Source organism: Chelonoidis abingdonii, chromosome 7 (genome assembly GCF_003597395.2).
Source record: "Chelonoidis abingdonii isolate Lonesome George chromosome 7, CheloAbing_2.0, whole genome shotgun sequence".
In the NCBI taxonomy this organism is placed as follows: Eukaryota; Metazoa; Chordata; order Testudines; family Testudinidae; genus Chelonoidis; species Chelonoidis abingdonii.
In genome coordinates this window covers 67,444,603-67,469,853 of record NC_133775.1, presented here as the reverse complement: position 1 = coordinate 67,469,853, position 25,251 = coordinate 67,444,603, and the positions used below count along the sequence as shown (strand labels likewise).

Here is a 25,251-nt window from a genome sequence, read left to right as displayed (position 1 = left end):
GAGAAATGGTGGGAACGGAAAACTGAGGCACGAGGTCTTGCACAAGGTCAACCAGCTGGGAAGTGGCAGAACCAGGAATAACCCCCAGTCCAAGATGCTGCCTCTCCATCACGAAGCAGCTGAGACACGTACAGTGCCACTAGTTGTCTGCTTTTCCAGGTCACCTCAGGGGAGCAAAGGCTTCTAACTCAGAGCTGGATATGTGATAAACCTGAGTGACAGACAGCAAGGACCACATACCCCACATAATCAGACCACGCGGCTTGTTGTTCAAAACTTTTATTGTCAGCAATAACAACAGGACATCAGTTTTGCTGGCTTGCTTCAGGTGCATTCTGGTTGGCCTGTACCTGGTGGGAGCATGGCAGCTGGCCCTGTAGGTTACATTAGTCTAGGGCGACAGGCCAGGCTGGAGGCAGAGCACAAGCTCTGTAGATTTGCTCCCAATTCCCTCTTAGGGGGTCAGTGTGAATGGCCAGTGCAGGTGATCTGGGGGGTGACCTGGGGAGTGCACACCATTCACCGAAGCAGAAAGCACATTTCTGTTCACTTATAAATAGACTAAAAAACACACACACACCACAAAGAGTCTCCTCCGAGAGGGCGAAGGTGGGAGCCCTGCACACTTCACACCACTCAGCCGACTTCCAGCCATTGTCCCAACACCCCTGACTCTCCCACCAGCCCCTCCCAACCCATTCCCTTACCATGGCCATAGTGTGCTGTATGGCACAGACATGGGACCTGCGCTCCTCCTCCCACACAGGCTAGCATTTATTTCCCTCCTCTGCAGGGCCCACGTCACAGGGACCCTCCTATGGTCCTGGATGTAGTGCACTGCAAAGTTCAATGTTACTGGGGGTGCAGGCTGGAGTACATGTGCACCCACAGCAGCACCCTCAGCTCCCAAGCCAAACTCAGCGCCACAGTGAACACATTTGGGATCACACGGATTGACCGCTCCTTGCAGCACAGAGCAGAGAAGCAGCTGTTTAGACAGCCCCGAAAGTGCACTAAGTTGCTCTCAGCTGTTGGGAATGGGCATGCAGTCTACATACCAGGGGCTGGCATCACACATGTACATCTCAGCTGTTCCCAGAGTCCAAGCTCCCAATTCTGCCACCTGCTGCAGAGAACAAGGTGGGTGGGTGGGATTCAGGGCCAAGGAGATGCTAGCCCTGAACAACACAGCAGAGCGCGCGGATGCCAGAAATGGGACACCCATGCCCATCAGCACCAGGCTGGCATGGTCACCTACAGCAGGACTGAAAGGAACATAGGCCATATGGCCTTGTAACCCACCAGTAGCTAGGACGCTGAGCCCGGGCTCTGCCCGTTGCTCCAGGCAAGGACACGAGCAGGCGAGCAACTACATGGTGTGTGCACAGAGCTCACAGACTGAGGGCACAATGGAGCCCAAAGCAATCTCCCTGGGCTTGAAGAGAACACCTGCTTAAGGAATGACTCCCACACTTAACACAACAGTTTCTGAGGTGCAAGACTGCCGTCCTACACAGCCAGTGGGCCATCTGTTCCTGGGCCTCCCCAGAATTCCAGCAGCCACTGGCCAAACCCAGCGGGAGGGCTGGCAGCCCACGGACCATTTGCTCAAGGCTAGGTGACTCATGGGAGGGACACAAAGGGGGGCACCAGCTGAAGGGGGCACTTGATCTCCCCATGTGACATCCCCCCACACGAATCCTGCCTGCCTCCACCCCATCCCATGTTACCGGGGGGAGTGGGCTCTGTCCTCCTGCTTGCGACTGGAACTTCAGCAGTGAAAGGAGCTGCTGTTAGATACAGATGATCTGGGACAGAGCTTGCCCCAGCCTGCAGCACAGCATGAGCCTGCACTTGCTGCACATCATCCAGGGCCTGCTGATGGGCTCGCTTGGAGAGGCTACCATGAACTGCGATGCCAGGTGCATATCAGTCATGCCCAGGAAGCCTCCATCCCATGGCTGGCAGGGGACTGAGGGCCTGAGGGACAAGGAATCCCATGGGAGAGCTCAGGAAAGTCAGGCACATTGGGAGCAACCAGAGACACTTTCTACTTCTGTCTTTAACATCAAAGCTTATATTATATTATAAAATCCCGAGGGCGGGACCGCCCCGCCCAGAATACAAACAGCAGGGAGCACAGCTCTGTGGCCAGCCAGGCTCAGGGCGGCTCCAGTGCACGGCTTGGCTGTCCTGGAGCTAAGCTATTTCTACAGAAGGGAGCTGAGGAAAGAGGGAGCAGTGTGAGTGGCCTGTGTCGGGCGGGCGGGCAGGAGGGAGGCAGCAAGCTCCTTAGGGCTGGTCCTTTGCTTCGGGGTCTTTATCGTAGATGTAACTTCCAACAGCTCCAGTGTTCACTCCTACAACAGAGAAAGAGCCCCATGTAAGGGCAGGGCCAGGATAGCCAGGCAGGGTGCTGATTGCAGATACCTCCCCTTAGCCTGGGGGCTGTGCAGAGCCCCAGCCAAAACAGCCGTGGAGGCCGGGGACAAATGGATGGGAAAGGTCAGAAAAGGGAATGAGGGTGAGTGGAAGGCCAAGAACCTGGCCATCCCTGCCTGGGATCCAGTAGTGCAAGCAGCCAGTCCTCCCACATTAGGGAACCACGCCCCATTGCCGAGGTTTCACCACTCCACAGGCTGGGAGCGTAGGGGAGGAGATAGTCAGGAAGGGTCAATGGAAAAGTGGGGGCTGAGCAGTAGGGGAAATATTTGCACAAGGCCCTCACCAAGGAGCCAGAGGATCCTTGCCCAGTTGAGCCCCATGCACCCCCTGGCCCTGGCCCCTAGAGGGAGCTAGGGGACTGTGCTCAATTTGCGTTCTGCTGGCTGGGTTCCAAAACACAGCAAGCCTCGGGTTTCATCCATGGACCCCACAACACTTCCCCTGTCCTGGGCAAAGGCTGTAGCACAGTCAGCAAAGGGCTGCCCTCCCTCCTGGAGCCTCTGGATGTACTGGATGTGCCAGGGCACCCTGATGTACCCCCATGGGCGATCTGCTCCGGGGCCTACAAACTGAAACCGGGGATGGGAGAATATCCTGCAGAGGCAGTGTGCCCAGTCACTGCTGACAGGTGCCTCATGCCCCGTCCCTCTCCCCACACTCCAACCTACCCCTCTCCTTAGGGATTCATTGAGGAAAACCCATTCCCCACCCTCCATTCTGGCCTCTGGACACTTCCTGCCCTTCCTCCAGCAGCTCCTGTTCCGTGCAGCACACTCACCCTTTGGCCCAAAGAGGATCCCGTAGCAGGGCTTGTGGCAGTATGGCTGCTCGTCATGCTGTGAGGGAGCAAAGCAAGACACACGTCAGTGCCACCCAACCCAAGAGGTGCAGAAGAACACGATGCAGATGGCCACTCGCCCTGCCCTTTCCCGGGGCACAGCCCTGCCATGGTAGCGCACTGGGGGGGGCTCCTCAGCAGCATCCTACTCCAACTGCACGGGGCTCCTGGAGAGACATCACTCAATTTGCATTGCCCTGAAGCTCCCCATGGGGCTGGTTTGCTACCACAACCCTGGCCCCCTGACAGCTCTGCCAGTGCCCCCAGGCCTGGGCTGCTGTCTCCCTGCTAGCGCAGCACTTGCTCTGCCCGCCTGCCCCTGGAACCTGCCCTCCGTGGCACAGACAGTCCCTCACGCCTGGAGCACCGAGCACAGACTGATGTCGTGCGTCACTTTGATCCACAAAGCCCTTTGTCCTGCGAGCAGTCCAGCAGCGCTGAGCAATGGGAACCTCCCCCGCGTGTCCGCATTCGCCTTCCATCAGCCAGGGCTGCCCCCAGCCAACCGCCCCAGCTTTCTATTTAAATGCAGTCTGTCCTCTGGTGGGCACGCCTGGGATCGCTGGAGCACGCAATGGCAGGAGAAGTGCTGAGTTCACAAATGTGGAGAGTGCTCCCCAGCCCTGGGATGAAATTATGGGGTGCAGCTATTCCTGTGAGACCATCCCTGGGGGGTGGGGGGAACAGAACGTCACGGGGCTCTGTCCTGCCCCCACTGCAGCCGCTGCCACATGGCCATGCAGGCCGTGAGCACTGTCTACCCACTGCACACAGGTCTCTGTCCAACACAGGCCATGCCCTTTGTGCAGCCCTCCCCTCCAATGCTGCAGGGCCAGAAATGCTGCCTGACAGCAGCATCCTCCCAGGAGAGAGGCCAAGGCCCTGAACCTGTCAGAGCAGGAGCAGTCGGGGTGGAAGGGGCCTGCGGCGGTGGCTGGAATCTGGATGCAGGCAGTGATTGGAGTCTGAAGCTCCCCATCTTCTCCAGCAACAATGGGGAAGCAGAGGTAAAAGCCTTCCGGCCACCAGAGGCCCAGGACTGCTCCTAGTAGCCCTGCACTCCACTCTCATCACACCGAGCACATGGGAGACACCACAACAGATCAGCTCCGGGGGATTGGACACACTGCAGTACAGCTTTTATCCCTTTACACCGCACGAGCCCAGGCCTAGCTCCTAGCATACAGGATTCTGGCTACTGGCCTGGTTCTGCCACCTGGAGTCCCCAAACCACCAGACAATTAGCCAGCCAGCATGCGTTCAGATGACTGACTCTGTCTTAGGGGTCCGTGGCCACTGCAGTCCCTGGTGATCCCCAGGCGCGGGCAGTGAGCACCAAGGACTGGGGAGAGATCACAGGCGAAAAAGCCATTGGCCAAGCTGAGAGAGAAGCAGGGGGCTGTGCCCAGCTGAGCAGCAAGTGTGTGAAGTGAGGTGGGAGGGTCAGATGGGATGCTAGCCAGGGGTGCAAGGATTCTGCTCCAGAGCTGAGACCAGCTCCCGCAACATATCCCTTCCTCTTGTCTGGGTGATCAGCTTTATCATGTGGGTCACACCAGGATCACAGCTGGATGCAGCCCAATTCCAGACACTGCCCCCCAGGGTATGGGCCATCACTGCTGCAAAGGCAGCAATCGGAAGAGGGACAGGGGAATGAAATATTCAGTCCAGAGGTCTAACCCCATCCCTCACTAGCCTGAACATGCACATGCACCAGTGTGAGTGGAAGGAGGTGGTGGCAGCGAAAGACTGCACCACAGCACACATGGGGCAAACAGATCACAGCATGTGCTCAGTTCTTACCTCCGCGTGGCCGCCAGGGGTCAAAGTCTTGCCACAGCGCTCGCAGCGCAGGCAGGGGCGGTGCCAGTCCTTCCCCAGTGAAGTCACCTTCTCAGCTGGAGCAGAGACAAGAAGGGACATATTCCAGTGGGAGCTCTTCGCTCCCTGCCTTGGCATGAACATGTCCGAGCCAGGGCTTCCACAGCATGAGCTCGCCCCCTGGCAGCAACCCACACAGCTACAGGCAGGCTGAGACCACCCCGATGGGGCGCCCAAGGGATTGTGGGTAATCTTGCAGATGCCCCAGTTGGCCACACTAGGGAAGCATTCACCTGAGAACTGCCCCCTTCTTAGCCATGGTGCAAGAGAGCCTCAGTGCTCACACACAGCTCCCACAGCTGCCAGGCTCTTACCCCCTAGCCCTGCTGCCCAAAGAGCCCGTGTCTAGGTCAAACCAAGAGCACAGGCACCAACTTTTTTCGGTGCCAGTGGGTGCTTGTGCCCCCCCACCGGGCCAACCCCCACCCCGACTCCACCCCTGCCCCAAAGTCTCCCCCCAACTCCGCCTCCTCCCTCAAGCGCACTGCATTCCCCCTCCTCTCCACTCCCTCCCAGGCTTGCTGTGCAAAACAGCTGTTCCGTGGCACAAGTGCTGGGGCGGGGGGGAGAAGCAGGACCCGGCGATGCGCTCAAGGGAGGAGGCGGAGGCAAGTTGGGGCGGGGGGGGAGGGGCAGGGCAGGGAGCTTCTGGTGGGTGCAGTGCACCCACCAATTTTTCCCCCGTGGATGCTCCAGCCCTGGAGCACCCACGAAGTCGGTGCCTATGGCCAAGAGGGAAACCTGCTGGCAGTAGTGTGACGGCTGGGCCAGACTGCTCTTGAACCAGGCCTCCAGCGGCAAGAGGCTGCACAACACCCACTCCACGGGCAAGCTTTGCTCTTGGAGAGCTGAGGTGTTGCCAGCATCCCACGAAACCTTTGCAAAGAACAGCTTAGGCCTTTACTGAAGAGTCTTTTCCTTCTCCCTTGAGGGAGTCAGCTGCACCCATACCCTGACATGCTGCTGAGCATGTTACTGAGCCTTAAGGAAAGCTGCCTCCTACTCAACCACAGGAGCAGCAAAGGGGTAAAATCAGCCTCCCCCAGTTCAGCCCTCGGAGGTGACAGCTCCTGCGCCTCCCTGAGACCATGTAAATATTCACCTAGGTAACAAAGAGCCAAATTCCCTGTTGGCAGAATGTCACTGACTTCAGAGAATGTGGCCCAAACCTTTGTAACATTAGTGGAAGTCATGAGATGGCACCGTTACAAACAGCCTCACAAATTCTGCGTGGGCGACTGTATGAGCACATGTGTGTTGGAGACATGCCATTGTTAGTGTGGTGCAATTCCATTTAGAAGGTAAACATGTTACTACCAGTACAGTCTGCTCCTCTACCTAGAGCGCTGCAACGATTTAGCTAAAAATGTGATTTTAAACCAATTTAGACTCACCCAAACTTAGCCTCCCAGATACCTTCTCCCCAAAGGCCCCCTCCACTGAAGCAGTCACATCCTCCAGGCCCCCCATATCAGCAGCTGAAACCCTCCTGCAGAGGAAGGACTGCCATATGGTTAAGGATCCCAAGCCTCAGTTCAGTGACCTGGGTTCTACTGCTGGAATGCGACCTTGGGCAGGTCACAATCTTTCTGGGCCTCAGCTTCCCAGCAGTAAAACAGGGCTAGTAATCTTTTGTCAGCTATTTCCACCGACTCTAAGTGCTGTGCGGCAAGGCCTCTCTCTTCCTATGTGTATGTGCAGCACTTAGCCCTGATCTCTGATAGGAATGTCTCATAGTACAAACAAGTGACCCTGGGGCATAAGCAGGGAACACTAAGGGAGCCAGCCTGCCCCAGTCCTTACCGAAGTAGACTTTTTTGCCACAGCGCGGGCACATGTTGGGCTCCCCGGTGAAGGTGGTGACACTGGAGGCTGAAAGACAAGAGAAGAGTTTCTTTAGCATCCTAAAGAAATCTGCTATGTGGACCCCCTACACATCCGAGTGCTACTGCACCATCCATGGGCCCTCTCTCCAGCTAAATTCAGAGCTCATCATCTCCAGCTGGCAACCAACAATGAACCATGCCTTTGAAAGGAGGCTTTCATTCGCTGCAGAATCAACAGGCTAAAGCTACCATTAAAGATCAGAGCCAGGCCAGATCTACACTATAAATGTACACGGGTGTAACTACGTTGCTCAGAGTTGTGAAAAATCCATACTCCAGGAGCGCTGCAATTATACCGACCTAACATCTGGTGTAGACAGTGTTATGTCAACTGCAGAATTTCTCCCGTTGACAGAGCTATCGCCTCTGACGGAGGTGGATTAACTACACTGATGGAAGACGTGCTCCCAATGGTGTAGTAGCATCTTCGCTGCAGCGTTTTAAGTGTAGATCTGTCCCCAGTCTCTTTAATGAGTGTAGGGCCTGCATTAAACAGTGCCCTCTCTTCTGCCCTGCATCCTCCACCAGAGGAGATCACAGCCCACTGGCGCATGTCATTATTTGCTCCCACAGCAGCGCTTTGAAGTGGGGATTAGCTTGCAGAGCTGAGAGCCATGCTCCCAGCGCTGGGAACTGTTTACACTGGCGTTTTGCAGTGCTGTAACTTGCTGTGCTCAGGGGTGTGTTTTTTCACACCCCTGAGCGAGAAAGTTGCAGCGCTGTAAAGCGCCAGTGTAGCCAAGGCCTGAGTGATGGCTCTGTTGCAGCCATACGGTCATGGCCATTTCTGTTAAGCAGATTAGGTTGGGTGGAACATGAATATGGAGATAACACCCTCAGAGCTAACAAGGCGGGGTTGCAGCATGGGAGATGCACAGCTAGCCTCTGTGTCTCTCCCAAGCACCCCTAGCTGTGCATCTCAGCAGCAGCCAAAGCAGACGAGCTCTCAACAGGTCTATGATCCAGCTCACTCTAAGGGGTTTCACTCTGAACTGGTTTGATACCAGTCTGGACCCGGACAAGCTGATATAGTTCTGACAGCCCTGCTGTTACTATCCCACAGTGCCTTCTGAGCTACCCCCAAACGCGCTGCTTCTGGGAGCTTTGCCAGGAACTGCGGGGTAGGTACCCAAAGGGCACGGCATTGGAAACAGCTTCCAACAGGGCTAGCACGGATGCAGGGCAGTCCTGCAAGAGCTCTTTCAGCAGCTCAGCAAGGCAGCGAGGACACAAATGCTCCATGGGCTGAAGCCTTCTCAACCCCCTGCTATAGCACTGACCCAACCCTCGGGTGTCATGTCAGCAGGAACATAGGGGCTAGTCTCTAGAAAGACCACCACCAGAGCACAATCAGGCCCACCGTACTATCATCCAGGCCATGGTGTGGACCCACATCTACCTGAATGCAGGCTGTAGCAGCTCCTATCTGGAGTAACACGGTCCTTCTGGAGAGTCCCACAGTGACATGTGCACTGTGTGCTATGGACGCCCCCTAGTGGTCATTCCAATCAATACATGCAAAGCAGAGGGAGCACCCAGAATCATTTTAGTACCCTCATTCCACTCACAGCAGAGCTTCACTGCCACTGCACTAAGTCCCTGGCCACGCAGCAGCTAGTGGCACCAAGTGCAGGTCTGAACAAGGGCCATGAAGTCTTAATTACCGGCCCCACCCAGCCCTCCCTTGCCTCATCTGCCCCCCTTGCCAGAGTTCCCCGGTCAGCTGGCAGGGTTCTCACAGCAGAGCGCAGAGCCATGCTGGCTTTCCAGCCTCTTGCCCCCTTCATTACTTACCTCTGCTGGGCCCCTTCGGTGGGCCACTCACTTTCTTCTCTTCTACCTTTGAAACATGCTCAATGGGCCCAGGAGCTGGCTGCTCTTCCATCTGAGGCTTCTCATAGATATAGGAGCCAGCTCCACCAATATTCACACCTGCAACAGGAGTATCAGCGTTTGTGGCTGTTGGATCCAAGACACTCTTCTGGGCTTTCCTCCTCTCCCAGGACACAGGGCCGTTACGAAAGGCAAGCCTTGGCCAGCCTGCACTCCCAGCTCCAGCGGGAGCCGCTGGTCTCTCCAGCTCTCCTGCTCTGCTGGCCCAGAGACACATCCTCTCATTGCACCTTCCTGAGATGTGCAGCTGGGAAGGGGGCATGTCTGCAGCACACCACAAATGGCTTCCTGGCCCCTCTCCCATCCACAAGCTGGAGCTAGTCACCCACCACAGCTCTGCCCCACGCGGCTCTCTCCTGAGACTATTTTACCTCCTGGAGGGCAATGCTGTCTGAGTGACCAGCCCTTCCTGTGGTTTGCAGGGGAGCTGTCGTGACTTCTCCCCTGAAACATCTAACCTCCAGCTCTGTGAAGAGCAAGTTCCACTGAACTCACTGCCAATCTGGAGCCGCTCAATGTGGGGTTTGGGGCTGTGAAGTGCTGAGATGGTGGCTCTTTGGATTTCCCTGGAAGAATCCCTCACGCAGCTTTGGCCTATGCTGCTCTGAGTCTGGGGCAGTTATCAGGGCCCGAAACTCTCCTGTTAAAACCTAGGATAGGACAAGTGTTCTAAATAGCTGCGTGAATCACTGCAGCCCTGAAAATGGGCAGCATTCATCTTTCTGCCTCTGGGCGTCCATTTTTCATATGAAGGGGAGGCTGGTCAGGAGGAATACGTACCTTTTGGTCCGAACAACGTTGCATAGCATGGCTTGTGGCAGAAGGGCTTCCCATCATGCTGAGGGAGAGAGAGAAGGGGCATTAGGAACGGAGGTTAGCAGGGGCATTTCCCCTGACATCTCTAGTGCCAGTCACCAAGCCCTGGGACATACTAGCTGCCATACCAGGCATTACTGAGAGGCGGGAGCTTACATTCTTTAAGTGTCTGTAAAATATACACAAAGAGACAAAAAGGGAATGAATTTGTGGACCAACATTAAGGAAGTCCTGTTGCACATACTAGTCAAATAGTTTATAGAGAGAGGAAGAGCATTCTGGGTAAGGGGAGGGAACTTCACAGCAAGAGGTATTGCACTCTCTCTTATGTACAATGTTCCTCACAAAAGACCCCCAGCCCTGCCCAAGAATGCATCCCATTGCCCACCATCAGCTTCAGCTAGAGCACGGGTTGGGCAAACTACGGCCCATGGGCCACATCCAGCCTGCCAGTTGATTTAATCCAGCCCTCGAGCTCCTGCTGGGGAGCAGGGTCTGGGGCTTGTCCTGCTCCCGTGCACCAGTTGAGGAGCGCAGTTGGCGGCCACTCCACCCGTGCCTGCCTCAGCTCTGCACAGCTCCTGGAAGCAGTGCTTAAGGTAAGCGCCAAGCGGAGCCTACACCCCTGAGCGCCCCCCACAATGTCCCAACCTACTGCCCCAGCCCTGATCCCCCTCCCACCCCCCGAACCCTTTGATCCCAGACTGGAGCACCCTCCTGCACCCCAAAACCGCTCAGTCCCACCCCAGAGCCTGCACCCCCAGCCAGAGCCCTCATCCCCCTGCACCCCAGCACCTTGCCCCAGCCCAGAGCCCCCTCCTGCACTCTGAACTCCTCATTTCTGGCACCACCCCAGAGTCCGCATCACCAGCCAGAGCCCTCACTCCCTCCTGCACCCCAACCCCAATTTCGTGAGCATTCAAGGCCCACCATACTGTAACTCCTCACTTAACGTTGTAGTTCTGTTCCTGAAAAATGTGACTTTAAGCGAAACGATGTTAAGCAAATCCAATTTCCCCATAAGAATTAATGTAAATGAGGGGGTTAGATTCCAGGGAAATGTTTTTCACCAGATAAAAGACTATATATACATATACACACACGTGCACACACACACACAGAGTATAAGTTTTAAACAATTTAATACAGGTACACAGTGATGATTGTGAAGCTTGGTTGAGGTGGAGGAGTCAGAGGGTGGGATATTTCCCTTACTGCTAAATGATGAACTAGCAATTGTCTGAGCCCTCAAGGGTTAAATCTCTCACTCAACAAGACAGAAGGAATGGAGGGAGGGGAGACATCACAGACAAACACACTGCTGCAAGCTCCCTCCATCCTGAGACCTGGTGTGTCCCCCCTGCTCTATGGAAGATGGGTTAAGCAGAGTGCAGGAGCAGGGGGGAGGGGGACACCCTGACATTAGCCCCCCTCTTCTCCCCTCCCCCCCGCACAGTAAGCAGGAGTCTCGGGGAGCAGCTCCAAGGCAGAGGACAGGAGCAGCACATGGCAGTGGGGGAGGGACAGCTGCAATTGCTAGCCTGCTAGGCAGCTGCTCCACAGGGAACTTAGGGGAGCAGGGAGATGATAGGGGGGCTGCCGGTCCACCCTGGTTCCAAGCCCCAACCAGCTAGCTGCAATGGGCTGCTTTTCCTGGAAGTAACAGGCAAAGCAGGCGGCTGCCAAACAACATTAGAAGGGAGCATTGCACAACTTTAAACGAGCATGTTCCCTAATTGATCAGCAATGTAACAACAAAACAACGTTAACCAGGACAACTTTAAGTGAGGAGTTACTGTACAATTTCCATACCCAGATGTGTCCCTCTGGCCAAAAAGTTTGCCCACTCCTGATCTAGAGTAACACCAATCGCCTGCCGGCTTTCCTCACAGCACTATCCTGGGACTCTAGATACCCAGGTTCAATTCCTGCCCTGCCCCAGATCCCCTGTATGACCTTGGGCTAGTCACTTTGTGCCTTAGTTTCCCACCTGTACAATGGGATAACAGCACTGCCCTGCCCTGACCCACCGGGCGGTAGTGAGGTCTAACACATTGAAGACTGAGGTGCTCAAATACTGTGATGATGGAGGGGACCTTGCAGGGCCCTAGATAGATTATCAGGTTTACATCCCCGTGTCTGCAGTGAGCACGTGATGGTCATCACACCAGGGGACCGAATCAGAAAAATCCAGAGCCTGGAAGCATGAATGGCTACAGTGTGAGCTCAAGAACCAAGCTCCTGTCGCTGAGGGCTCTTATAGACTAATATCCTGTGTAGATCAACACTGAGAGGGACCCATAACACAAACTCACCGCTGGTAACCCATACAGCCCACCCCGCCCAGGCCCCAGTGCTGAAATTGTGGAGTCCCCCTCCAGAGACCTGCCACAAAGCACTAACTGAACCAAACGTAAGTGGGCTGTCACTGGCACCTTGTGCCCTCCTTCAGGTACCTCAGGGCTACATGCAACTGAATCCAGAACCAATCAGAGTATCAATTTCAATAACTAACACTCTAAATACACAGCCCTGGGCATCCACTTCAGTGAATATTCTGGGGGTTTCATGTTTACATATCTCCCAAACGAATTCAATTTCACCATAAAACAACCACATGAAGAGAAGGCACACCAGAACCCATGGGCACGGGCTGTCAGCTGAAACTCTGCAACATGACACATGGATCCGGTGACATACGATTTTGCTTTTTAACGTATTCTGCAGGTTGGACTTCTCTTGTTTATATGCTTATTTTGGGGAATTATTTAATGTCTTGGGAGCCAAACTGCGTCATCTTGGCGAGACTGGACCATTTATTTTAAGTGACTTCCATCTACTGTGGAGTTCAGATTGTGTTATTACTACAATACTTTTAGACTTGGAGATGAGGAGTTTGTATATATAAACAGAGGTCAGATTTTCAAGCTTCGGTGCTTAAAGTGAGACACCTAAATCCATATATAGATCCCTAACTAATTGGCCTGATTATCAGCAGACGGAATGTCCATAGCTCCAGTTCTCTGTTTTGAATTTTGTCACCCTTTGCTGTGCAGCCTGTGGAGCCGCAACATAGCTTCATTTTTTGGTGCTCATCTGTCTTAATTGATTTTTGGGTATTTTAATTTCCGAATCCGATTGGTCAGTTTAGTCACACCATGGGATATTTTCCAAATGCATTTCTTTTGAAACAAACATAAAGAAAACCAATAAAAGATTCAGCTGAAAATTTCAAAGGTTAAAAAAAAAAAAAGGCCTGTTTGAAAACGTATGGAATGAAAACCCCTCCCAAAATCTCAGCAATTCCCAGTGATCTTGAAGGCAGAGTGGGGCCAGTCCATTTAAAAACAAACAAACAAAAATATCCTCCAAGTTTCTAAATAGCTTTTCTGCAACATAGCGGCATGTGCAGGGGTAAGGACTGGGATAAGGTATTATCAGCCTGCATTTGAGACCATGCATAACTCACTCATGCACAACACATCTACCCTGAATCATATCAATCATGCCACTCTCCCTCTGCTGCCCTCATTTCCCTCACCTCCATGCTGCACCCCAGTCTCACTAGCAAAGCAAAGAGAGAACATCCCCAGGAGGCCATGATACCATTCCCTCCTAGGGTCCCTCCCCTGGCATGGTTGCTGTGGTGCTTGCCTCCTCAGAGCCCTTATCTGCTCACATTATCAAACAGGGGCTGATTGCTTAGAGGAAAAGCAGTCTTCTCTCTGGACAGAGTGATAAGGAGCGAGTTTTCCCCCCTTATGTCACACTCTTATCACGAGGACTGGGCCATATGTGCTGCCATTGATGGGGGGGGGGCTGAGGGGGGACGGACAGGGGCTGGGACAGCCAGCAGGCAGAAGATAATGTTATTCCAGCTCCCGGCAGCAGTTTCCCACCAGAAAGTGGGAAGCGAGTCAAAGAAAAGAGAAAGTATCTGTGGGCTCTGGCAGCTGGGTTCTGCAAGGGCTGGGATGCTGAGCACAAACGGCTCTGCACAGAACCAAAAAGGAAGTCAATTGGCCATGTGTCTGTCTCCTTGGTAAATGTGGAATTCACTGCCTCTCATGCAGCAAACTGGAAGGCCTGGGCCCATCCAGATGGGACACTGGAGAACCAAAGCACATGCTTCTCGAGTGAGTCACCAACAGAAGCGTTCTGCTCCTCCCAGACACTGGGCACTCTCAGCCTTCTTGGCAGGGGCAGAGGTGCAAGACACTTTGCGTGTCATGTTGCTTTGCTGGTTTAAACGCACTGAGATTTTGCACACATTTCACACCCCAAAAATTGTTCTATTTGCTGCAGCATGTTCATTACTTGGTTTCAGGACAAGTCTGACTAGAAGTCAATGCAGCACCCCAGCTCTGCCAGCACTGCTCCACACTCCCAACACACCTGCCTTTGACCTGCAGCACCCCCTGCTGTTCCATTCTGCTCTTTACCACCCTCCCGTACTTCACTATCCCATTTCTAAGCCCCTCTTTCTCCCCTCCCTCCCACATCTTCTCACCAATACATTTCATGCTGAACTGCATCACTCACTGCAATTCCAGACTTGGGTCCCACTAACAGCTCTGCCAGTCATCCTCAAGCCTCAGCTACCACACTTTCTCCTGCAGTGGTGCAAGGAGCTGTGATCGACCCCACCCAGCCCCAGATGGCAGTGCAGGGTCTGCGCTAGGGAGGGGGATGAAGAGCATGTCTGGACTGGAAGATTCTTCCTCCAATCCCAGGACCAGAGACTGAGACACAGATCAAAGACTCCACAGCCCCAAGCTTTGGTCATGGTGTATATAAGAGCAAAGATTAAAGTAACATAAAAAGACAGCCACAAACATCCCCTGGGCTCTCTGTACCCCAAGCACTGCCCAGCACCAACCAAATGTCATTGCTGACAGGACCTACATCCCCATCCTCCCATTTCAGTGTTCGAATCAAGCTCCAAACAGCTAGGAACTTCCCCTAGAAACCAGGATTCCTAGGTCAGCCCGAGAGCAGAAGCGGCTGCTCTTGGGTCCCTCACTGCTCAGGGACTGTTATTCACTGGGCTCAGGCTGTCCTGCTTGAGGTCTGGCAGGGTCCTGGGTTTCTAAACAGAGGAGCACTCAGCAAAAGAGCAAGCAAGAGCAAAAAGCAAGTGAGCAAGAGATGGGCAGGAAGGACTTGTGCCAGCACACCATGCTTTGGAACAATGCAAGCCATGCACAGGTCCCAGCACCACACCCCTGACAATGTGAGAGGGAAAAGCCTGAGCTAGCCCAGGATCCTCCCTGATGTTGAGGGCATCCAATGATTACACCCCAGGTCACAACAGCAAAGCCCTGTCCGTCCTCCCCACAGGAGCTCCAGCCCACGACAGCCCTGTCCGTCTTCCTCACGAGAATCCCGGTCCACAACTGGGATCAAGAACTCTCCTCTATGGGGCATGCCTGGACAGCCTGCCTGGACAGCCCCACCTGTCGCTCTTCATTTCTATTCCACAGTGTTGTCACAGCTGGGATCCCCTCATCCCCGAGTGTAAGCAGGTGTGCCTCGGAGCCACCTTCTCCAGCGCTGCACTGGGTGCTCCAGGCTCAGAACTGAGTGAAAGACTCTCCAGTGTCCCCCATAATCACTTGCTTCCGGCTTCACTCTCCTGGCTGGGCAGGATGGGCCGGTTCCCAGAGAGCATCTTTCAGTTCAGAGCCCTTGAGGCCATGGCCTGTTCTGTCTGCACTCGCGCCACCTGCACTGGAGGGGCGGGGGAGGGGGGCACGACAGAGCTTCACACCTCCTCCCCACCCTGCAGGAGCCACAGCCATCCCAGCATTTGTCTACGGTGCTCAGTCCTGAAGACCCAGCAGGCTGCGCAGCAGTTGTCACATGCCAGGTTTCAGGCTCCCATTCCCCAGTGCCTGCTGCCCTGCACCATCAGGAAGAGACAGTGTTTCCCCATGGACGCTCCTCCCATCTAGGGTGACCATACGTCCCGGTTTGGCCAGGACAATCCCGTTTTAAGCCCTGTCCTGGCCGTCCCGACCTTTTTGGCAAACACGGGCATTTGTCCCATTTGCTCTTGCCAACTTGATCAAAAAGTTTTTTGTCAAAAATTAGGGTGCGGAGGAACATGTGGGGTGGCAAGCAGTGATGCCAGCCTCACGCAGGGTCCAGGGAGGCAAGGCTCGGGCGGGCAGGCAGGGCTTGAGCAAGCAGCGACACCAGTCCAGCGTGGGAAGGGGGGTTTGGGTGAGCAGCATGGGCCAGACTTGTGCTGGGGTGGGGGGGCCGCATTCAGGTTAGCCCCATGTGGTGTTCTGTTTTCCCTTTGGGAAATATGGTCAGATATGGTCACCCTACCCCCATCTGCAGCCTGAGGAAGCAATGCCACACAGCAGCGGCCTTTGCGTACAAGGGACTATGCTAGCTCACTGCTGCCCAGGGGAGCCTGGAAGTCCCTAGTCCAGGGGTCAGCAACCTTTCAGCAGTGTTGTGCCGAGTCTTCATTTATTCACTCTGATTTAAGGTTTCGCGTGCCGTGCCAGTAATACATTTTAACGTCATTTAGAAGGTCTCTTTCTGTAAGTCTATAATATATAACTAAACTATTGTCATATGTAAAGTAAATAAGGTTTTTAAAATGTTTAAGAAGCTTCATTTAAAATTAAACTAAAATGCAGAACCCCTTGGAGCAGTGGCCAGGACCTGGTGTGAGTGCCACTGAAAATCAGCTCGGGTGCCACCTTCGGCACACGTGCCATAGGTTGCCTACCCCTGCCCTAGTCCAAGGAATATTAACTATGGAGTTATTGCACCTTCCTCTGTGGTATCTAGTGCTGGCCTCTGCCAGAGACAGGAGCCTGGGTTGGATTGACCTCGAGTCTGACCCAGTCTGGCCATTCCTACTGTTCCTATAGCCAGGGCTCGCACAAGAGGAGAAGTGGGCTTACCAGGCCTCAGGATGGGCCAATGCAGCTTGCCAGCCTACCATAACTGACACTATCTTGGCTGGCCAGAAAGTCCTTTAGGTGGCCCATCAGCTGCAGCATACCTAGCCCAGGACAGGACACTGTTTGCAGTAACACCAAGAGGGACAGCCCTGAGAGCAGAGACCAGACCAGCTTCCAGGGACACAGATCCTCAATTTACACAAAACAGTCTATTCTCATGCAGACCATGGGTGGATTCTCAGCACTCTGGTAAAGTCCTGGCAAATTAGTCCCTGGATCAAGGACACCTGCAGCTCAGCCCCTATGTGCTTTGGCCAGACTTCAAAGACTGCGTAAGCCCAGCACAAAGCTATACCTGGCCTTGGAGAGAGAAAGACCTCCTCCACTTTGAGCAAGATGGCACAAACTCTCCCCTTTCCTCCCCTCCAGGTGAAGACTGGAGGGCACTGGGAAAAGGAAGCCTTCCTGTTCCAGGCATGCCATCTCTGCCATTGCCGTGGGCTGAGGCAGCAGTTTGCCGTTCATGGAAGCAGCTAAAGCCTCCTCCTTCCATTTTTATTCTGACACTGGCTTCAGCTGGATTTAGCAGAGACATTTGAGAAGGCTGCTTTCTGCTAAGCTCTGCCAGGTCCCCATCAGGGACTCCCCAGGCTTCCGTGTGCACCTCTGGACATGGACACAGCACACACTGTTCCCAGCAGCTCCCCCCATACCAGCTTTCCAGGATGGGAATACAGGCCAAGAGGAACCACTTTCCGACACAGGCTCTGCTACTCGAGCAGCAGAGCATGGAAATCTGACAGATCTTAAAACAGCTACAAACAGGTAAAGTGTCATGTGAATTCAGTCTTAATACAAAACAGAATGCCATAAATCTGTCTCCAAGACAAAGAACAGCTTGACATAGACCCACGCGCCACTCTTCTCACATCTGCCTGCAGTAGTTGCCACTGCAGCATAAGGACTGTAACAACAGCAGATGCCGAAGCACAGAGGCAGAAGCAATAATCACAGTACAGTTCTCTTGGCCTGGGTTCTGTTAAAAACACAAGGAAGAAGCCAATGAGCCAAACCCACTGAGACAGAAATGGGATTGTCAGCTGTCGGGGAGGGGCTCGCAGGCTGCAAGAAAGGAAAACTGAGCAGAAAGACACAAGCTTTGCAACAAATCACTGGCCCTTTACCCTAGCTCACAGGAAGATAGAGAGGAAAACCGGCATCATCCTGAACTCAGAGACTTCTCTTAGATAGTTCTTCATTGCAAAGCATCTCTGTGTTGCTTGGTTAACAAACAAATGGGACCAGATGGGAAAGCATGTGAGCAGTGCAGTGGGAGCAAGGGTGATCCTGACAACAGACAGCTCCCAGTGGCAGAGCTCAGCCTAGTCTGTTACTCAGAGGTCCAGCTCCTCAAGGGCAGAAGGCTACGCTGGAGCTACAAAGGTCCAGTGTCTAGCACCAGTTATGTGCACTGCATGGTGGATTTTCAAATGTGCCTCGGTGACTTGCAATGGGGCTTGTGCTGCTAAGCCACTTCTGAAGATTCTTCCATACACCCACATCTCCCATGACAAGCAGGGGCAAGATCAAGCAAACCTCGCCTAAAAATGAGGAGGTGGCTTTGGTTCCATGAGCAGGGAAGAGGGCATAATGCAGCAGAAAAGGCCTGGCAGAACCACTGAGCCTCACATGGGTTCCCTACCCTAACCAGCTGCTGCCTCCAACAGAAATCACACAGCACACGCTAAAAGGGCACTAGGACTACAGGAGCTTAAGGGAACACCAGGCTGAGTGGGAACAGGCTTAAGGGAACACCAGGTGGCTGGCTGAGAGCACACAGCTGGAAAGGCTTGTGTATGATAAACTTCAGTGTGCTTTGTATTAACAAATCAGAGAGCAGAGCAAGCATTCAGCTATCTCCCTGGGTCACCTTTATTGCCTTGAACAGAGGAACACAGACTTCTGAGAAGCTAACAGAGGCCCAATCCTACTCCCACTGCAATCACTTGGAGTTTGGCTGTTTACTCTGCGGAAGCAGCACCAAAGGACATACCAAGGGCTGAGGATCTAGCCCAAGGGCCCACAGCGACAGGCTAAGGCCGTCCTACACAGATGCCTTGCACAGATGGGCAGTTTTCTATTCCAGTTGTCTTATTAAATGTGTTAACTTATTGCTACTTAAATTCTTAAATACATACCAGAGATACACAGGAAGTGAAAGTGGCCCAGCCAATGTTACCATGACAACCTTTATTCTTTTAATTGCCTGCTTTTTGGCAATTTCAAAAAAAAAAAGAAAGAAAGAAAGAAAAAAAAAAGAAAAGCAAAACTGGTTTTAATTTCTCTTCTGTTTTTGCTTTTTAAAATAGATCCAAACAGAAATTGCCTCTGCTTAGTAGCTTCAGTTCATATGGGATTGTCTACGCTCTTAGAACTTGTTCAGTTTTAAGTCCCCCCTCAATTTTAGGAAAGATGCCAAGCCTCAGGACAAAGTGTGATGAGCTTCAACTCTTCGCCATTTAAGTTATCTGCAGGAGAAATACCTAATGGTCAGGCTACAGGAGACCAGATTTCAGGGGTGCTGGAACAATTTGTATAGGGAGGTGCTGAGAGTCATTGAACCAAACTGTAAACCACTTTAAGCCAAGGAGTGCAGCAGCACACCCATCACCCTTAGTTCCAGCACCTATGCCAGATTTATCACTCTGTTATAGCAACTGCAATGGTTGACTGAACTATGCTCCCGTTTCCCAACAGAGTTCTCTTCTCGGCTGAGATCAAGCATGGGAAGGAGGGGGAAACGGGGGTTACAACAGAAATGGTTCTGTTCTGCAACTTTAACTGGAGTGTTCGCTACCGTATCAGCAGCATCAGGGTCCAGAAGCCTCACAACAAAGTCCACTTTTATCAGACATCCAGCCCAGGTTCCAGAACCAAGAGATTCAGACAAGCAGTACAAAACCACCAAGCCTTCTCAGGAGTGCCATCTCTGCAGCTACCCAGCACAGGTAGGCTGTATGTCCCTAGAGGGGAGAATCTGCAGTGTGGCATATAGAAACACATCTGCTTCTCTAGGGCCTCCAGTCAACCCCTCCCCATTATGTCATGCCTATGGGTAACCACCCACTCACAGCCCCATTTACCCAACGTCTCTATTCAGACCTTCATCCCACAACAGCCCTCAGAACTATATTCCATAAATACCCCTGCTCACTGGGGTTCGTAAAGGGCTTCTGAAGGGAGTGGAGTCCAAGTGAGAGTTAAACAAGACCATCCTAGCACTGCGCAAGGTCCTTTCCCAAAGTTCAGCAGGGCCTCGGTTCTTATGTTTCTCCAAATATTTATATTTGAAAATGAATTCAGATTTTTTGTATCCCTTGATAGCTGTATGGAGCTGCATCTCCAACTCTTGCCTCGCCTGAACCCATCTCCGAGAGCTTGGGCAACCCCCTCCTTTTCATTTTAACTGGATGAGGACTCTGTAGACAGGGTTTTCTTTATAATGGCTTGGTGGAGTGCTTTGGAAAGGCTGTGTTTGAACCTACCCAGCTCAGAGCCAGCACTGCTTGTCCTGGATTTCCCTGAGGCATCTTCCCAAATGCTGATTTGTGTTTGGTGATTGTGCTATCTTCTTTCCCTCCCCAGCACCTCTCTTACTTTGCACACATGGCAGAACTGGCATCATTTAGCCTAGTGAAAACCCCTGAATGATGACTCAGCTAGCACTAGGAGTACCCTGTGTGATGGAAAAGTAAAGGGCTACAAGAGCTTCCCGCTTTCCCACACATCCCGAGATCCAGGACCCTCTGAATTAGCAGAGCACCGTGAGGCCTTTACACGCAACTCAATGGCATTTCTCTGCCTGTCTGCAACACGATAACTTTTGAAAATCTCATCCAGGCTGCTCCAAAATTTCAGGAAATGTTTGAGGTATCAGTGGGCAGAATCCTACCAATTTTCACCAAAACTACAAAACTGGAAGAACCTGTTTTCCACCAACCTAACTTATGATTCTACAGGTTGAGATACAAGGGCGAGGCAGTAACCTCCAGGTCAGGGCACCAGAAAGCCATCTCCGCCCGCAGCACCACACAGGCACTTTGTGAGCCTGGTTTGAGTGAAGATGAAGCTGCTACAAGCCCCTCACTCCCTACCCCGCCACTGCAAACCAGGCCTCCTAGCTGGGCAATGCACCCATGGGGGGTGGGGAGGGGGAGGAGGTGGCTGAGTGTCCAGCTCTGCCTACATAATCAATAAAGCATGCAACCCCCTAGTATATTATTACATTCAGTTCTTGGCTACTGGGATGAGACTCAGTTATTGTGGTAATAGCCCCACCCTAGCGGGCTCCCTAGCCATCCCAGCAGAAGCAACAGCATCTGGTGACTCTCCATCATCTCAACCTCGAAACGGGCTCACATGCTACTGGGACATTTTCCCCCCGACCCACAGTGGGGCAAATGCATAATTGATGCTCTAATGTTGCTCTTACCTCAGCATGGCCCCCGGGGGTCAGGGTCTTGTTGCAGCGCTCGCACTTCAAACAGAACTTGTGCCAATCCTTGCCTAAAGAGGTCACTTTCTCGGCTGCATGAAAGACAAGAGAAAAAGCAGGGTGAGTCAGCTTGGCTGGAGAGAGAAGGCAAAAAGCAAACATCTGCAGAACAGGGCCCGGCAGCCTCACTCCGAACTAGAGGGCCAGGATTCAGGTACGTTGGAGTCTGCATCTAATGGCAACTACTGCTCTTAGCAAACATTACTAAAAATACTAATTTTGTCTGCAGCACAAATTAATCACCTTACTTCTCTTCTCTCCTGTAATATGACCTATTAGGGAAGCCTCACCTATTAGGGAAAGTTAAAGGACGAGATTGCGGAGGAAAAATTCATTGTCTGACTTTCACTCCAAAAGACCCCACAGCTCTCTACCAACTAGACAGAGGCACAGGAATCACTTGGCTTACTAACGAAATGCAGCCATCTCCAACGTGGAAGACAGCAGTGGTTAAACTGCTCAGAGTGACACTTCCCCATACCATAAGGTCAGGAAGTGCAGAAGAATCCCTTGTTTGATAGAAAACTGCAGGGGCAAATTTAGGTCAGCACAATTGTTATTCTGCAAGTATAAATGGTGCTTTACAAAAAACACACAAAAACAAAAGCTCTGCCGGATGAAGTCTAAGCAGACTACAGTTCCCTGGAGCTGGATCAGCCAAGACTGGAGTCAACGGCTGACCAGGGCCAGCTCCAGGCACCAGCAAAGGAAGCAGGTGCCTGGGGCGGCACTCCATCTGTTATTGGGGCAACACGTCCAGGACTTTGGCGGCAAGTCCTTCAGTCCCTCTCTTCCTCTTCGGTGGCACTTCAGTGGCAGCTCAATCAGGTTTTTCTTTTTTTTTCTTCACCACTTGGGGTGGCAAAAAAGCTGGAGCTGGCCCTGTGGCTGACTCTTGTGAAAAGCATGATGGAATCATCAATAACCACAAATGGTCAAGGCTTTGATTTTAAGCCTCATCTGTCAGCCTGCCCTTCCTGCATCACAACCCCCGAGCACCATGGTACGTCCTGGTAAAAGGAGCATCTCCTTACTGAATTGCTGACTTCTGATGCATTTCACTCCACCACAACACTGAGCAGACCTGACCATGACCTAAGGTGACAATTTGCCCCGTTTCGTCCCATCAGCCCAATTCCCAGAGGGACATTCTCTCTGGTGAGAGCCTGACATGCATAACTGACAGAGACCTGTGGACAAAAGCCCTTTGAGACAGCTGGAGCTGGGAGGATCCAAGGGCATCACCAGAGGGCACTGCCAGTCAGCCCTCCTGCCTCACAAGTCAGGGGTAGGGCCAGTGCCCCTCACCCCCCGCAGCACTACCAGGATCTCAGCTCAGGATCTCCTCCTACACAGGACAGGTTTGGGGATCAGTCCTGACTGCCTGCTAGTCCCAGCGGATTTTTAAGATGACTTCAGGAATGCAGCCTCCTTAAAGCCTCCAATAATTCCAGATTTTCAAGAGAGCTCAGCACCCCGTGTTAAAATCGGGCAGAGCACTGCTAAAGGTCTGGCCCTTCTTTAGTTGCTTAAACAGAGCTGGACTCTTTGGAAAAAACTGGCCCCACCTGTGGGAGGGGGTCCCTTGGGAATCTAGGCCTTGGAGACTATTCCAACCATTTCATATTCTCACTGGCAGGAAAATACAGGCTGAACATCAGGGATGTTCCCTTTTATTTGTCACTTCTCTTTACACCTCTTTGTACCCCCCTAAAGAACATGCTTCTAGTCAAATGTTTGTGGACTGTTAGCACTTCCACTCCAACTCAGCCCCTTTAGTCATTTCTTAGGCTTTGTCAACACTACACAGTTTTTAGTGACAGGGCCATGTCACTAATAAGGGTATGTCTACACTGCAAAGTCATTGACAAAACTTTTGTCTTTCACTGGTACTTTAACACACACACACACGCCGCAAAAGACAAAAGTTTTGCGACACAAGTGGCAGTGTGAACGCGGCAGGAGTCCTCTTTTGTTTTGTCATTCAATTGGCAGTGTAGACTAAGCCTTAGCCAAGCTACACACATTTAGCTCTTTTAGTCTCTCCTATATCAAGCCATCCCTAAAGGCCCTGGGTCCTCAGCATTCTTGGAGAAGGAGCTCAGAAAGGAACAGTCACCTAGGTGTGGTCACATCAGAGCCATATATAGTAAGGGACAATTAAGACCACACTTTGGAAAGCATCCATGTATTCAGCCTAAAAAAAAGTCACATTTGCTTGTGCAGCGCAGTCATATTACAAGTTCATCTTTCTGACGCTATGTCGGTCTCTCTATCACTGCTCCCCAGACTTCTCCCACATACTGAATAGGAATGGTTTTGATTGTGTATCCCAGATGCATTAGCTTAACTGGGCCAAGTGAAATCTCATTTTGTGTTTCCTGTCCATATATCTAGTATCTCTCCTCTCCCATTCAGCACACTAAACAAAATGTTACGTGAGACCAGATCCAGCAGCAACACCGATCCTACCTAGGGCTTTGCAAGGTCACCCTTTGCTGTGCCTTCCACAAAGATTAAACATTACAAACTCTCTTCCCCCAGCCCTGCTGGCTTGAATGAGCAGAGCTTGCTAGAATTTTTCATTATCTGAAGCAAGTATGCTTCTGTGCCTCCAGGAATCATGAAGGGAAAGCCACACAGAAGACATGGGTTCTGCATTTAGTTTGCATGTGGCAAGGGTGCTAGTCTCTGAGTCCAGGTTCTGGGAAAGTTCTGTCTCTTTTGGAAACAAGGCTCCTCTTGCTTGTTGGCTACTTTTTCCTCCAAGGGAGCAAGCTGTTGTGTGAGGTCATCACCACATGGAAGAGAAGGAATTCATAGATCCCAAGGCCAGAAGGGATTATTGTGATCACCTAGTCTGACCTCCTGTACAACCCAGGCCAGAGACCTGCCCCCAAATAATTCCTAGAGCAGATCTTTTAGAAAAACATCCCATCTTGATTTTAAAATTGCTATGATGGAGAAAATTATCCCAATGGTTCATAACTCTCACTATTCAAATGTACAGCCTATTTCCAATCTGAATTTGTCTGGCTTCAACATCCAGCCACTGGATTGTGCTAGGCCTTTTCTCTGCTAGATTGAAGAGCCTATTATTAATGTCAGTCCCCCCTTAACCTTCTCTTTGTTAAACTAAATAAACCAGGCTTCTTGAGTCTCTTGCTACAAGGCATGGTTTCTATCCCTTAACTCATTCCCGTTGTTCTTCTCTGAACCCTCTCCAATTTATCAACATCCTTCTGAGGCCACTACTATGCCAGGCTTCGAAAGCCAGAGCAGCAACCTTGAACTGGACTCTGGTTTCAATGGGAAGCCCACACAGAGATTGGTGATCACACCAACCCATATTAGTGAGCAACCACGTTGCTATGTTCTGGGCCACAGGTAGCTTCCCCAGAACCGAAGGCTCCATTCCCAGGTATAATAGATGGCAGGAGCTGAGTCTTGAAGCTACAGTGTGCATCAGGTCAATGTCTAAAAGGACCAGGGTCATCCTCTGGCCAGGCGCAGAAGGAAGTGGGTGTTCCTCACCACTGTGGCTACCTTTGTGCTCAGGCACAGGACAGAGCCAAGGAGCCCCCATGGCTGCAGACAGATCCAACAGGTGCTGTCTGCGGCAAGGTCCCTCCTCTTCCACCATCACCTCAGACGCATCACGGCTCAGTCCCAACAGCTGCAATCCCTTCTTTGGACTGTGCTGTGAACATGCGCTGTCCAGGTACTCCTGGCATTATGGCCCTTGTTCTCTGCTGACTCTCTCTACATCTCCAAGCATATTGGACAGGAGGGAAAAGAGGACTGAACCTTGAGACAACAGCCAATGAGGGCCCAGGGAGCTGAAGAATAATTGCCCATAACGACTCTTGCTGTACCCTGCTCCACATCTGCCTCCTGCCATCCCTATGCTGTATGTCACTATTTAGCATTACCCCCAGCACCCTTGGGCAGCTAGCAGGCTATGTCACTGCACTCACACACACACTGAGAAAGATGTGCTAAGACCCCAGG

At 52.3% G+C, this 25,251-nt stretch overlaps 1 protein-coding gene across 1 annotated transcript in view; it reads right to left on the bottom strand.

The window, feature by feature from the left end:
- Positions 1 to 263: 263 nt before the first annotated feature.
- Positions 264 to 25,251, bottom strand: part of CRIP2 (cysteine rich protein 2) — a 59,924-nt gene continuing 34,936 nt past the window's right edge. Inside the window, 7 exon segments of the mRNA XM_032783475.2 lie at positions 264 to 2,360; positions 3,224 to 3,281; positions 5,087 to 5,181; positions 6,968 to 7,036; positions 8,845 to 8,982; positions 9,724 to 9,781; positions 21,178 to 21,272. Of these exon segments, the coding sequence (XP_032639366.2) occupies positions 2,293 to 2,360; positions 3,224 to 3,281; positions 5,087 to 5,181; positions 6,968 to 7,036; positions 8,845 to 8,982; positions 9,724 to 9,781; positions 21,178 to 21,272 (581 nt within the window). The 3' untranslated portion in view covers positions 264 to 2,292.